General features: G+C 36.6%; 1 protein-coding gene across 5 annotated transcripts in view; it reads left to right on the top strand.

Moving 5' to 3' along the window:
- The window catches only part of NPHP3 (nephrocystin 3), a 49863-nt gene extending 35375 nt beyond the window's left edge, over positions 1–14488 (top strand). Inside the window, exons 18-28 of one of the 5 annotated variants that reach the window (XM_059162611.1) lie at positions 1755–1849; positions 2396–2518; positions 5103–5292; positions 5457–5698; positions 6709–6784; positions 8001–8128; positions 9209–9449; positions 11433–11558; positions 12337–12452; positions 13458–13631; positions 13854–14488. In XM_059162611.1, the coding sequence (XP_059018594.1) occupies positions 1755–1849; positions 2396–2518; positions 5103–5292; positions 5457–5698; positions 6709–6784; positions 8001–8128; positions 9209–9449; positions 11433–11558; positions 12337–12452; positions 13458–13631; positions 13854–13866 (1524 nt within the window). In that variant the 3' untranslated portion in view covers positions 13867–14488. Of the gene's footprint in view, positions 1–1754; positions 1850–2395; positions 2519–5102; positions 5293–5456; positions 5699–6708; positions 6785–8000; positions 8129–9208; positions 9450–11412; positions 11559–12336; positions 12453–13457 lie in introns of those variants that run through there. The other 4 variants (XM_059162612.1, XM_059162614.1, XM_059162613.1 and 1 more) reach the window with 4 other exon arrangements.
- Positions 14489–15550: the final 1062 nt, after the last annotated feature.

Here is a 15550-nt window from a genome sequence, read left to right as displayed (position 1 = left end):
TAAGTGAAATAAGCAAAGTCAGTTATCCTAGGGTTTCACTTATTTGTAGAACATAAGGAATAGCATGGAGGACATTAGGAGAAGGGAGGGAAAAATGAAGTGGGGAAATTTGGAGGAGGAGACAAGCCTTGAGAGACTATGGACTTCGGGAAACAAGCTGAAGGTTTTGCCGGGGCAGGGGTTGGTTAGCCCGGTGATGGGTATTAAGGAGGGCATGTGTTGCATGGAGCGCTGGGTATTATATGCAAACAATGAATCATGGAAAACTACATAAAAAACTAATGATGTCCTGTGTGGTGGCTAATATAACATTAAAAAAAAAGACTGAAGAATCACTGACCTCTACCTCTGAAGCTAATAATACATTATATATTAATTAGTTGAATTTAAATTAAAAAGTAAAAAAATTTTTAAAAGCCATCATACATCATGCTATTTTAAATGTTTCAACTATAAGACAAAATTGAAATCTGAAATTTGGCATTACCAAATTTTTTGCACTGATTTTAGATTAAATGTAAAATTGGGCTAACATTTTTATGAAGTACCTTTATGAAATGACTATTATAGCAGTGCCCTCTTATCCCCAGCAGACACCTTCTGAGACCCCCAGTTAATGCCTGAAACCGGGATAGTACCAGGCCCCATATACACTATGTTTTTTCTTTAAGTACATACTCATGATAAAGTTAAATTTTCAATTTAGGGATAGTAAGAGATTAACAAACATAATAATAAAACAGAACAGTTGTAACAATATACTGTACTCCCAAGTTATGTGAATGTGGTCTCTCTCAAAATATCTTATTATAGTGCACTCACCCTTCTTGTAATGAGTGAGATTACCGGTAAAATGCCTACCTGATGAGGTGAAGTGAGGCGAATGATGTGGGCACTGTGATCTAGCATTACATCATATGGACCTTCTGACTATTTATCAAAGGAGGATCATCTCCCTTCAAATCCCAGTTGCCCATGGGCAGCTAAGGCTGCAGAAACTGAAACTGGGGATAAAGAGGGACTTAAAATTCTTTAAAAAGCAGTTTCTTTCTGAAAGAGGAAAAGATATTTTTTTCAATTGTATGTATTATTGATTGCTGGTGTCATTATTTATGTTTTAAGAGCTTGGGCTCATCAAGTGAGCATGCCTTAGTTCACAATTTGGCTCTTCACAGCTAACAGCTCTGTAACCTTGGGTAAATTCTGTAAGCCTTGGGCAGATTTTTCTAGCCTACTACAGAGGTTGTGAAGTGAATCGACAGATTCTTGATCCTAGTAAGGTCCTAGGCATGACGTCTAGTATGTAGTAGTAAATACTATCAAATGGTATAATTCTTATCCATCTGCAATGCCGTGGTTGACTTATATGTATACAAATGTGAATGAAGTCTTTCATGGGAGTATGCTGCGTTATATTTGCAGGTGTACTAGGTTTGTAATTTCACAGGCTTGTCTTTCTCTATTGTGTATTGCTTAAATATAGTCTGTCCAGTACTTTTTCAGTCTACATTTCTGATAATTTTTACTGCAGTAATTAGAAGTTTAAATTAAATTGTGTTTTAAGTGCTTCCAGGAGATTTTTATTCTTTATCAGTTTATCACATAAACAAATCCTGAATTTTAAAAGTCTTTTGCCATCTCTATTATACATCTGTAAAATTAAAATAATTACAAATTCTTGTTTATAAATTAATTTTTAGATATATGGGGACTTACAGAAAATAAACTGCAACATTTTTTCTTTTTCTTCCCAGGCTTGGGAAACAGTAAGACTGGAATACATGGATGATCCAGCCATTGTTTCTTCATGTAGGCAAAAGCTAATCAACTATTTCACCATGCAGCTAAGGTATTATGAATGTCCGTATTATTCTTCTGCAACTTGTTTTACCCCTGTCTTTACTTCTCTCTTCCTTTGCTTATAACTTAATGTATAAAAATTTAATTATTATAGAAAAGATTTATTCATCTCCCCTGTTAATGTCAAAAGAACAAGAGATTATTATGTAAGTCTTTTAATATCATCCTAAAGATTTAAACTTACATGAAATCAATATAAGATCATTTTATTATTTATTCCAGTTTAATCGTTCAAAAATATGTGTGTGTCTGTATACCGTGTGTATATATTTGCGTTGATTTTTTTTTTTAAAGCTCAAATTTAGGAAAACACCTTGAGAATTTGATGAGTGGTCCTGATATCACTGTATTTATTTTCTTAGATTATTTCTTAGAGTTTCTGATTTTGACCTAATTTTCTCAGTATTGATTATATTTAAAGAGTTGGAGATAGATGCCAAATACGTTTTTCTCCCTTCAACATTTGTCTGAAGACTTTGAAGGTAATTTCCTTGTTGGAAGGTATTACTGAGTGTTGTCCTTTCCATTCTGACAGTCAGGACCGAGTGACTTGGAGAAGTGCAGATGAGCTCCCTTGGCTTTTTCAGCAGCAGGGAAGTAAACAGAAGTTGCATGATTGCCTTCTCAATCTCTTTGTGTCTCAAAATCTTTATAAAAGGTAAGAAACTTATTTGTAGAATACCTTATGCAAAAAAAAAAAAAAAGAAACAGAGTTAAGTGGTTATTTGGTATAACAAAGAAAAATGGCATTTTAAATTTAGCTTTAATATAAGACCTGAAGCCATAGAACTCCCAGAAAACATAGGCAGTAAACTGCTTGACATCAATCTTGGTGATGATTTCTTGTATCTGACACAAAAAGCAAAGGCAACAAAAGCAAAATAAACAAGTGGAATCACATCAAACTAAGAAAGCTTCTGCACAGCAAAGGAAACCATAAACAAAATGGAAAGGTAGCTGACTGAATGAGAGAAAATATTTGCAAATCGTATATCTGCAAAGGGGTTAACATCCAAAATATATAAAGAACTACAAATCAATAACAAGAATCTGATTTAAAAATGGGCAGAGGGGGCGCCTGGGTGGCTCAGTGGGTTAAGCCGCTGCCTTCAGCTCAAGTCATGATCTCAGGGTCCTGGGATCGAGTCCCGCATCGGGCTCTCTGCTTAGCAGGGAGCCTGCTTCCTCCTCTCTCTCTGCCTGCCTCTCTGCCTACTTGTGATCTCTCTCTGTCAAATAAATAAATAAAATCTTTAAAAAAAAAAATGGGCAGAGGATCTGAATAGACATTTTTCTAAAAAGACATTCAGATGGCCAACAGATACATGAAAAGATGTTCAACATCACTAGTCATCAGGGAAATACAAATTAAAAATTAAAATGAGATATCATCACACACCTGTTGGAATTACTATCACCAAGAAAACAAGAGATAACAAATGCTGGCAAGGATGTAGAGAAAAGGGATCATGTACTATTGGTAGGAATGTAATTTGGGACAGCCACTGTGGAAAACAGTATGAGGTTCCTTAAAAAATTTTAACTAGAACTGCAATATGACCCAGCAATTTCACTTCTTGCTGTTTATCTCAAGAAAACAAATACAATAATTTGAGAAGATATATGCACCCCCCATGTTCATTATAGCATTATTTACAATAGTCAAAATAGGAAACAACCTAAGTGTCCCTTGATAGATGAATGGATAAAGAAGATGTGTGTGTGTGTATAAATGTGCACATTACATACAAACAATGGAATATTATTCAGCCATAAAAAAGAACAAAATCTTGGCATTTGCAACAACATGGATGGATCCTTAGGACATTACGCTAAGTGAAATAAGCTAGAGAAAGACAAATACTATATGATCTCACTTATATCTGGAATCTAAAAAACAAAAACAAAAGTCAAACATGCCCTTGGTGCAGAGAAGAGATTATAAATTGTCAGAGTGGGCAAAGTGGGTAAAAGGAATAGAAAAGTAACAACTTCCAGTCATAAATAAGTCTTGGGGATGTGGTGTACAGCATGGAGACTATAGTTGATAATTCTGTATTGCATATTTTAAAGCTGCTAAGAAGGTAGGTCTTAAAAGTTCTCATCACAATAAAAATAAAATCCTTTAACAGGTATTACAATTATGTACAGGGACAGACGTTAATTAGACTTACTCTGGTGATCATTTTGCCATACAGTAGTTCCCCCTTCCCATGGAGGGATACTTTCCAAGACCCTCAGTGGGTGTCTGAAACCACAGATAATACTGAGCCCTATATATATTGTCTTTCCCTGTACATACGTACCTGTGATAAAGTTTAATTTGTGAACATAATAAGACATTAACAGCATAACTAATAATGAGATAGAATAATTATAACAATATACTATAATAAAGGTTATATGAATGTGGTCTATCTCTCAAAATATCTTACTGGACTGATCCTTCTTCTCGTGATGATGTGAGATGATAAATGTCCCAGTGATGAGATGAAGTGAGGTGAATGGAGTAAGCCTTGTGCTGAAGCCACGGGCTCCTATTGATCTTCTGACCTTACGTCAAAGGAGGAGCATCTGCTCCCAGACCGTGGTTGATGGCCACTAACTGAAACTGGAGAAAGGGAAACCGGGGCAAAGGCAGACTACTGTATATACAAATATCAAATCATGAGTTGTACACCCGAAGCTAATAAATTTGGATGTCAATTATGTCTCACAAAATAAATAAATTACCAAACCACCCCCATAATGCTATAATAAAAATGAGATTTAGAGCAGAAAGCAGCTGGCAAAGAGGGACATCTAAGTGGGCCAGGAAGGACAGATGGAATTAGATTCAGCTGTAGCATTTAGCTAATTGGGAAAGAAGGCAGTGTGAGGTCTCCCACTCAGAATGGGATGTTTTTAGTTAAGTGTAGTGACAGCAGCCAGCATTATGGAGTACTTGCTATCTGCTGTCATCTGCTTATAGTAGCACCTGAGGCAGATCGGGTTGGTGACCCCCCCTTCTGCAGATAAGGTTGATGAGGCATAAGAGGTCAGACTACCTGCTCAGCACCCCACAGCTAGGAAGGGATGGACACAGAGGATGTACACAGAGTCAGAGTACAGTCTTATCTCCCTCTATGCTCTACCTGCCTGCTAATGAAGCATCAGTAGCCCGACGTGAATTCTGGCATTTTCATTCAGTAGTGGGTTTTAAAGCTTGTTTTTCATTAAATTACATTTTTTGGTTGAAACAGAGGACATTTTGCGGAGTTGCTGAGTTACTGGCAGTTTGTTGGCAAAGACAAAAGCGCAATGGCAGCAGAATACTTTGATTCATTGAAGCAGTATGAGAAAAGCTGCGAAGGCGAGGAGAACATGATTTGCTTGGCTGACCTTTATGAAACCCTGGGGCGATTTCTCAAGGATCTAGGCCTCCTCAGTCAGGTAACTCCAGCAGGGAGTCGGAGGCAGGGGTAAGTTTTTCCTGGTTGGCTTTTCTCTCCTTGCTAGGAGTTAGTGTCGCCTTCATTTGTTGTGCTAACGAGACTGCAGATCGTATAGCATCTCACTTACTGGTACTGGCCTTTAACCTTTTCTTCCCCCCCTAGGCTGTGGTGCCTTTGCAGAGGTCTCTAGAAATTCGAGAAACAGCTTTAGATCCAGATCACCCAAGAGTAGCTCAGTCCCTCCACCAACTAGCAAGTGTGTACGTGCAGTGGAAGAAGTTTGGCAATGCGGAACAGCTGTATAAACAGGCCTTAGAAATCTCCGAAAATGCTTATGGTGTGGAACATCCCCATATTGCTCGTGAACTTGAGGCACTGGCAACTTTGTACCAGAAACAAAATAAGTAAGACTTAGATCAGTAATACTCTGGTTTTATGGTGGGGTGTCACAGTTCTTAATGTCCTTATGGGGTAAGCTTTGTTTTGTGGCTGTGTAATTTTTTATCCGATATCTTTTGAATCTACCATGTTCAAAGATTATTCTTGGTGGCAGGTCTTTGTGGAGTAAACAGAAAATTAGAACTACAAGATTCATCTCCATTTGAAGATGAATGGATGATAGAACAGGGACTTTGGAGTCATATAGTCGGATTTGAAGTTGGGCTCCTTCACTAACTAGCTTTGTAATATTAAGTGCACTGCTAATGGAGGGCTGCAAACCATTGTCGATAGGCCAAGTCCACTAGGCCCCTGGTTTTGTAAATAAGGTTGTATTGGAACATAGTCACATTTTTTCATGTACATATTATCTGTGGTTCCTTCCGTGATGCAACAGAGTTCCATAGTTGAGGTAGAGACCATGTGGCTCACAAAGCATAAAATATTTACTATGTAGCCCATTCCAGAAAAAGTTTGCCAATCCCTGGTGTAATAAAAAAAATCTATTAGACACGCACTGAATGCATCTTTTCCTCTATCAGAAATCATGTATCGTTAATGATACAGATTGGATTTTTTTCTTTTAATATCTAGAGGTATTGTTTCACACAAATTTTGTGTGAATTTCTCATTTATATTTCACCAGAAGTTAGCATGTACAGAAGAAGGTGTTGGAGTAAACTAAAAGTTTAGATTTTTGTTTAGTTAGGGGATCCTTTAGAGATTCAGAATGAGTTAAATCAGTTAAAAATCTGTTAAATGTCAGCTACTTGGAGGATTAGATGTTTTGTTAGATTTTGTTTTATGAGCGTTTTTGTTAAAGATTTTTAATTACATGTGACTGTCATTTTTAGAAATTATGCTACATTTAAGGGCCCAAAAAAGCTTTACGCTAGGTAAGGAATGCTTTCATCTCACTGAAATATGATACTTTGGACATGTTTCTTTTGTTTGACTTTATTGTTATTTTTTTAAGATATGAACAAGCTGAACATTTTAGGAAAAAATCCTTTAAAATTCGTCAGAAGGCTACAAGGAGAAAAGGCAACCTGGTAATGAGAAATTTCTTTTGTGTTGTGGTTTTAAACTAGAGGAAAAGAGCATCTCTGAGTATCATAATATAGCTGTGTATACCTCACATGTTTAAGAACTTTAGATATTAAAGTGATTTCTATAAAAATACTAACATTGTCTTATATATATATAATATATGTTTAAGTATTAGTGTTACTGAGAAATACAACTTTGCAGACTTTTAAAAAGTATATAAAACAATATACTATGGTTATTTTGCAGTATATACATATGTGAAATCATTATGTTGTACACCTTAAACTTACACAATGTTTTATGGCAATATATCTCAGTAAACATGGGAAATTTTTTTTTTTTTTTTTTTTTGCTTTTTTTAAAGTGGGACTATAAGGTTCATTTGAAGGTTAGACTTTGGAAGATGAACTTAAAAGCTGCTTCAATCTGTAAAGGAAAGGCAAATTAAAAATTTTAATATGTTAGATTCAAATGCAAGGAAATTCTTACCTTTGAGCACATACACATAAAATTGTTTTCATTTTTCCAAGCTGCTGATAAAATCTAAATATAGCCTGTTTTAATTTCAAATGCTATGTACGTTTTTTAAATTGAATAATATCTGACACACAACGTTGTGTAAATTTAAGATGTATATGTATAGCATGCTAATTTGATACATTCTATATTGTAATATAATGGCCATCGTAGTAACAGCACCTCTGTCACATCACATAATTATTTCTTTTTTGTGGTGGGAATAGTTAAGATCTAATCTTTTAGCAAGTTTGATGATTGTAATACAGTATTGTCTACATTCACTATACTGTGCATTTGATCTCTATGATTTATTTGTCTACTATTTTTCAAGTGCTGGGTGCAGTTTTAAGTACCTGATTTTTTTAAGTTAAACACTTAAAGCCATGGGATTGGTAAATATCTGCAGGTTAATTCTGTGTCCTGATCTTTTCAAAGCCCTTGGGACTCAGTTCACTTTGCTAAAATAGCTTATCATCACTTTCTCAAAACAGGTTTTACTGAATTTTAGAATGTGATGTCAGGTGGAAGTATGTGCACTTGCAATATCCACTGGATTAATTCAGTGTGATACTTAAACTAATTGTTACCTACTTTAAAGGGAGCAAAAGGAGAAAGGATTTCATAGAGCTCCAGTGTAGTGTTTCAGAATCAAGGACTGCCCTTAACTTGGTACCTATTCTCCATTTGTGTTTGCTTCAGTATGGATTTGCCCTTTTACGTAGACGAGCCCTGCAGTTAGAAGAGCTCACGTTAGGAAAGGACACACCTGACAATGCTCGGACCCTCAATGAGCTGGGTGTTCTCTACTACCTTCAGAATAACCTGGAGTGAGTACCATGGTGCTAATAATACAAATAAGTGTCCATTGTGTTTCTCACATGGAAAGCTACTTTCCATTTCTATCAAGTCAAGCTAGAAAAAATTGACAGAAACCATGCCAGATTTCACGTGTGGTGGGTTGAACATACAGCTACGCTTAACAAAGGCCATGGCATTTTTTCATGGTTTCTTGTCACATTGTTTCTTTTATTAGCTAAAAAAGTTATTCCGTAGCATCCCTAGTATGTTTTATATGATTACAAAAAGTGTTTTGTATAGATGAGAATTCACAGAAAAAACTTGGCACGAAGGGAGAATAAAGGATAGAATGTAGATGGCTGCTAGTTTGGGTCTTCAGTTCATTTGGACTTATAAGATGTTAATATTTATGTTAATATTTATATTTATTATAAAAGATGTTAATATTTATGTTAATATTTATACTCTTAAAAAGTGGTTTTGGGCTTCTTTGGATTTCAGGAAACTAACACATTTGATACTCTGGATGTCAGAAAAACGTTAACAAATACTTATCTGGCTTCGGAAGGGATACTTCAATTAAAAACAACCTGAGGGTTTTGAAGGAGCGATGGGTGCAGGGGGTGGGAGGTTGGGGGAACCAGGTGGTGGGTATTGGAGAGGGCACGTATTGCATGGAGCACTGGGTGTGGTGCAAAAATAATGAATACTGTTATGCTGAAAAGAAATTTTTAAAAAATTATATATTAGCTACTTCAAAGGGAAAAACAATGAATACTAAAATCTTTTGAATTAGGTCTTTTTATTTTATTTAAAGATATCAAAAGTTTGTTTTGGAAAATATGGGTTTGTCTTTTAGGAAAAGTCAAAGTGGAGAACTGAGGCAATCATCTAGCTACTTTAGGCTCTCACACTATCATTTTTATTTTTTGGAAAAGGGCAGGGAGGGATATGGACTAGGAAAGAGGGAGAGAAAGGACTTTGAGCCAAATCCCTCATATCAACTGTCTTGGATTTAAAAATAAAAATGCTTCAGTTCTCTACCTAACTAGGGCCAAGGAGTCTTTAGAGAATAAATTATTTAAACCATTTTGGGGTTTTGTTCATAGAACTGCTGACCAGTTCCTGAAGCGGTCCTTAGAAATGAGAGAGCGAGTCCTAGGACCAGATCACCCTGACTGTGCCCAGTCTTTAAATAATCTGGCAGCTCTATGCAATGAAAAGAAACAGTATGATAAAGCAGAAGAACTTTATGAAAGAGCTTTAGACATTCGGAGACGAGCACTAGCTCCTGATCACCCTTCTTTGGCCTACACAGTGAAGCATCTTGCAATCTTGTATAAGAAAATGGTAAGTAGGGGCGCCTGGGTGGCTCAGTGGGTTAAGCCGCTGGCTTTGGCTCAGGTCATGATCTCAGGGTCCTGGGATCGAGTCCTGCGTCGGGCTCTCTGCTCAGCGGGGAGCCTGCTTCCTCCTCTCTCTCTCTCTGCCTGCCTCTCTGCCTACTTGTAATCTCTCTCTGTCAAATAAATAAAAATTAAAAAAAATCTTTATAAAAAAAATAAAAGAAAATGGTAAGTAATCTGTGGCATGCTTACATGTATTTTAAGTCATAATTACTGTCAGCAAAATAATTTGTCTTCTTGGGGTGTGTGGGTGGCTCAGTCAGTTAAGTGTCTGCCTTCAGCTCAGGTCATGATCCCAGGGTCCTGGGATCAAGCCCCTCATCGGGCTCCCTGTATGGTGGGAAACCTGCTTCTCCCTTTCCCTTTACTGCTCCCCCTGCTTGTATTCCCTCTCTTGCTGTGTCTCTGTCAAATAAATAAATAAAATTTAAAAAAAAAAATTCACACAAAAAAAATAATTTGTCTTCTAATGGACAGATTATTTTTTATGAACTTCTCAATCATGATGATTAAATTTTTTAACAAATAGCTGAGTAGAACATTAAAAAAAATTATATCAGACTTATATAAGGTACTGGTGTAATTTTGTTAAAATATATTCCAAATACAAATGCATTCATCAACATTCTAATTGGAACTTATTATTTCAGAAGTTCTAAAATTCAACCACTATTAAGTTTTATGAGTTAAGCAGCCATAAACACAGCAAATCACCTAGCTGTCAAAGGTGAAGGAGGAATCTCTGTAGGTGAATAAATGAGCATTTAAGTTTCACAGTTTCAGGGCACTTGGGTGGCTCAGTGGGTTAAAATCTCTGCCTTCGGCTCAGGTCATGATCCCAGGGTCCTGGAATCGAGCCCCGCATTGGGCTCTCTCCTCTGTAGGGAGCCTGCTTCTTCCTCTCTCTGCCTGCCTCTGTCTACTTGAGATCTCTGTCAAATAAATAAAATCTTTAAAAATAAATAAATTTCATGGTTTCTTTTCTTTCCCTATAATGAAATGTAGCCATTCTTTTCCCTAGGTTCTAGCTTAAGTGATTTTTGGAATTTTTGTAGCTGTTCTTAAAAAAAAAAAAAATGCCAGCGAAGTCTGATTTCTTTTCATTTAATGCAGTTAGAGAGCTACATAGACTAAACTATCTTTAGACTTTGTGAGACCCTTGCTGGTCAACCTGGCCCTGAAGTTAATGCTTTAGTAAGAACAATGCATTGTTGCTATTTCTGCCCAATTTTTTTTTTTTAAGATTTTTATTTATTTATTCATCAGAGAGAGAGAGAGCAAGCAGGCAGAGTGGCAGGCAGAGGGAGAGAGAGAAGCAGCTCCCTGCTGAGCAAGGACCTCCCAATGCAGGACTTGATCCCAGAACCCTGGGATTGTGACCTGAGCCAAAGGCAGCCAACTGAGCCACCCAGGCATCCTTGTGCCCAACTTTCAAGTGAAAAAGAAATAATTAGAGGATGACCGTGGTGGCTCAGTTGATTCAGCATCTCTCTCTCTAATAAATAAAATCTTTTTAAAAAATTAAAGAATCTTGAAGGGATTTGGTGGGAAATGAGATTTTATTTTTGATATGGTATCTAAATTATATACAATGAATTATATATTCATTATATATTCATTATATATTCATTGCAGCAAACATTCTACTGGCATATTTTTACTTCACTGGGAACTGAGTGATACTGGGCAAGCTTTATGAAAGGGCTTTCTGAATTATCAAAGAAAGTATTTTTACATTCAATGTAGCTTTATACATATCCCATTAGATTTCAGTTATCTATAAACTGAACCATTAAAGTGTGAGAAGATTATTTCTGAAATTTTTTCCTCAAAATTACTAATAGAAAATTTTATTTATGGGAAAAGATTTGATCAGATAGTATTTATTATTTTAATATTTTTGTTAGATTTCACTTTTGTTTTTTAGGGGAAACTTGACAAAGCTGTACCTTTGTATGAGCTGGCTGTTGAAATTCGGCAGAAATCCTTTGGCCCAAAGCACCCCAGTGTAGCTACTGCCCTGGTGAATTTAGCTGTTCTCTATAGCCAAATGGTAAGTTCCCACATATTAATAACTCTTTATGAATGATTTTAAGGTATGAAATATAAACATGAAATAGATGTGGCACAGTAAAAGTAACTGAAGAAAATTTAAGATTACTAATGCTTCCTTTCATATTTGAGAAATTATTGAAGATAGATTTGTAAGATGGTTAGTGTAAAACACCAACTGAGTATTTTTTATTTAGTTCATTGCAGAAGTTTCATTTTTAATCCTGGAGACTCGTACCTCTCTATGTCTAATACTGTCTTTTTTTTTTTTTTTTTAAAGATTTTATTTATTTATTTGACAGAGAGAGATGACAAGCAGGCAGAGAGGCAGGCAGAGAAAGGAGGAAGCAGGCTCCCTGCTGAGCAGAGAGCCCGATGCGGGGCTCGATCCCAGGACCCTGAGATCATGACCCGAGCCAAAGGCAACGGCTTAACCCACTGAGCCACCCAGGCGCCCCTATGTCTAATACTGTCTTTAAGCTGTGGCATTTGCCCATGATAGGTGAAAAGCACATATACCCACTGAGCAATAAGGAAACAGGTTTTTGCTTATATTATTGGATTCAGGTCAGTAGTCACCAAGCTCGGTCTAAAACTTAGGTTTCTGACTTTCTATTATATGCTTCTACCATGATGATTAGTAATAAATTTTTTATCTGTAGGAGGATATTAACTTTTTAAAGGGACTTACCCCAGTAGATCAGCTTAGTCTAAGAATGTTAATAGTAATTTCAGCAGCTCAGTGTGTTCAAGTGAATATTACTGCTTTTTTTAATAAGAAAAAACACATCGAAGCCTTGCCATTATATGAAAGAGCATTAAAGATTTATGAAGACAGCCTGGGTCGGATGCATCCTCGAGTTGGAGAAACATTAAAAAATTTAGCCGTGCTTAGGTAAGAATTTTTTCAGCTTCCTAATAATAGCCAAACCCCATTTTAGAACAGCTTTAATTTGACTTATCACAGAACACAATATTTAATGCTAGTTGTTTTTTCTTGGAAGAGGGGAAGGGGTTGTTTTGTGTTGATTTACTTCAAGATACTAAAGTGGTATCCAGAAGTGAAATCAATGTTGCATAATCTGTTTTGTAGAAGAATGTATCATGTAAATAGTGAAAGATGATTTACATTTGCGGCTAACTGGTTCTGTGGGTAATATAGGCAATGTACTGTCCTCAAAAATTAATTTACCATTAAGTGGATGTTGACTTGGGGGTGCTTGGGTAGCTCAGTAGTTATGCATCTGATTCTTGGTTTTGGCTCAGGTCATGATCTCAGGGCTGTGAGACTGTGCCCTGGTCAAACTCTGCACTGGGCTCCACACTGGGCCTGGAGCCTGCTCAAGATTCTCTCTCTTCCCCTCTGCTCCTACCCCGCCACCCCATGTACACACTTTTCTCTCTCTCTAAAAAAAGTGCATATTGATTTTGCTTTGTCTGTGTTTGTGTATCTCCGGATGCAGAGACTTCCCATTAGCAGTCCACTGCATCCATTACAACATGGTCTTAGTGGTATATGTATGAGGTACTAAGATACACGTTAGCAGTTCAGAGAGAAGAGTCTGGGAATTCTGTTTTACAGGTCTGAGTGAATACACACACTGGAAATAGGAGAAAATGGGGAATTATCCACAACTTGTTATTCTGTATCCTATAAGGTCACTTTTTTTTTTTTAATTTGACAGACAGAGATCACAAGTAGGCAGAGACAGGCGGGGGTGGGAAGCAGGCTCCCCGCTGAGCAGAGAGCCCAATGTGGGACTCAATCCCAGGACCCTGAGATCATGACCTGAGCCGGAGGCAGAGGCTTTAACCCACGGAGCCACCTAGGCGCCCCCCTATAAGGTCATTCCCATTTAAGAGGGTATATTCTCATTTTAATGATTTTTTTCTCTCAAAGCTATGAAGAAGGGGATTTTGAAAAAGCTGCTGAACTATACAAAAGGGCGATGGAAATAAAAGAAGCAGAAACGTCACTTTTGGGTGGAAAAGCTCCTTCCCGACCCTCTTCAAGTGGAGACACATTTAGCTTAAAAACAACCCATTCTCCTAATGTTTTCCTTCAAGGACAGAGGTAATAGCAATTACAATTCATTGTAAATGCACGTTGGGATTAAATAATTAAGAAACATTTGGAAGATAAGAATTTAAAACAAAGAATTTTGAGTTTGTGTGACTTAACTGATATTTGAGTGAAATTGCATAAGACTACATTGAAGTTTGAGTCATGATTGTATATGCTGCTTAAAAGAATTAACTTTCTAATTTTTTATATCCATGGATATTGACACATTAGAACCCTAAAATGATGAAACTGATCATGAAGAGTGGTTGTTCTCTGTTCAACAAGACCTGGCATAGCTATGAAAACAAGGAGTTCAGTTCCATAATTCTTCCATCTCTCAAGAGCTATGTTGGCCTCACCATTCCTGGTTGTGCTTTTCAGCGGTAGCCTGGCCCAAATCTCTACCTCAAAGAAAAGTTTCAAGGAATAAAGGGATAATGTTTATGGAAGGTTTGAACTGTTTTCTGTGAAATGAACTAGTAACAGTTGTCTCTGCTACATTTTTAAAAATTTTACCTTTTCCAAGAAAAGACTGGGCTAAGCCCTCTGCTTTCCACATTGTTCTGCTGTGTTATATGTATCCGCATAATCTGAAGTTATTAATGCAGTAAGTCAAGCTCTTAGCATTCTTTGACCTTCCCCAAAATAGGGACATGACAGTCTCCTTTCCTTTCTTACATGCCCTAAATCTCTTTATTTATCTCAAATTCAGATTAGTCTATTTTATATGAAAATGAAATGTTTTACAAATATTGCCACTTTTGGTTTTGTACCCTTTATGTATTTATATGTAATAAAATCTTCAATTCTAATACCTGTAAGATTCCAACATATTAATTATAAAGGTAAAAGATAAAATAACCATACCTGGCTGTTTGTTTTTTTTTTTTTTTAATTTTTTTTTTTATTTATTTATTTGACAGACAGAAATCACAAGTAGGCAGAGAGGCAGGCAGAGAGAGAGAGGAGGAAGCAGGCTCCTCGCTGAGCAAAGAGCCCAATGCGGGGCTTGATCCCAGGACCCTGGGATCATGACCCGAGCCGAAGACAGAGGCTTTAACCCACTGAGCCACCCAGGCGCCCCCATACCTGGCCGTTTTAAAATAAAAGCGCAATTTCAAGGTTTTTCCCCACTTCAGTTTATACAAGAGAGATGTAGTTAGAGAATTAATAAATACTTCAAACATTACAAAAAATACTTGCATGTTGTCCATACTCAGAGTAGTTTGATCAAATTAAGTTTTGGTGACTCTATAGGGTTTTGGTTAATGTTATGTAAGCCTTGGCTACACAGAGGGTGGTCCATGAACCAGAATCATCAGTACCACCTGGGAGCTTATGAAAAATTAAGACTCTAGAGCCTCTCCTCAGACCTACTAAATCAGAATCTGCAATTTGGCTGGATCCTCAGGTGATTCACATGCACCTAAGTTTGAGAAGCAATGGTCTGATTTTAAGGCACTACGGTGGTGACTTAGAAGAAATTTGGCAGGAGCTTATAAAATGAGCGTCGTCTTCTCCTTTTGAGAGAAGTTCAAAAGGAAAAAAGATTAAACATGACCATAGTACATTTTTCTGGGTTTCCCAGCTATGAAAGGCACAAAGTAATTAAGCTCAGAAATTACCATACAATGGTTTCAGAATTAAGCTACTAAAGTTTAAAATTTTATTATCTGGTAGTATTGTAATTTAATACATTATAAGTAGTCTACTAAGTTTAATGCCTTTAGAAACTGCTTTAGGAAATAATCTGGGATTAATATTCTAGAAGAACCCTGAAAAGGGAAAAACCAGCAAAAGGATAACAGGCATTTATTCTTTGTTCCCAAAAATCTGGACTTGAAAAAACGTAAGTGTAAACCTAACAGTATTCAAAGTGATTTATGGTAAAAATTCATTAATTACTGTTGGGACTTGAGTACTCATAT

The sequence above is a fragment of the Mustela lutreola genome, chromosome 2, assembly GCF_030435805.1.
Source record: "Mustela lutreola isolate mMusLut2 chromosome 2, mMusLut2.pri, whole genome shotgun sequence".
In the NCBI taxonomy this organism is placed as follows: domain Eukaryota; kingdom Metazoa; phylum Chordata; class Mammalia; order Carnivora; family Mustelidae; genus Mustela; species Mustela lutreola.
This window is presented reverse-complemented; position numbering and strand designations above follow the sequence as displayed.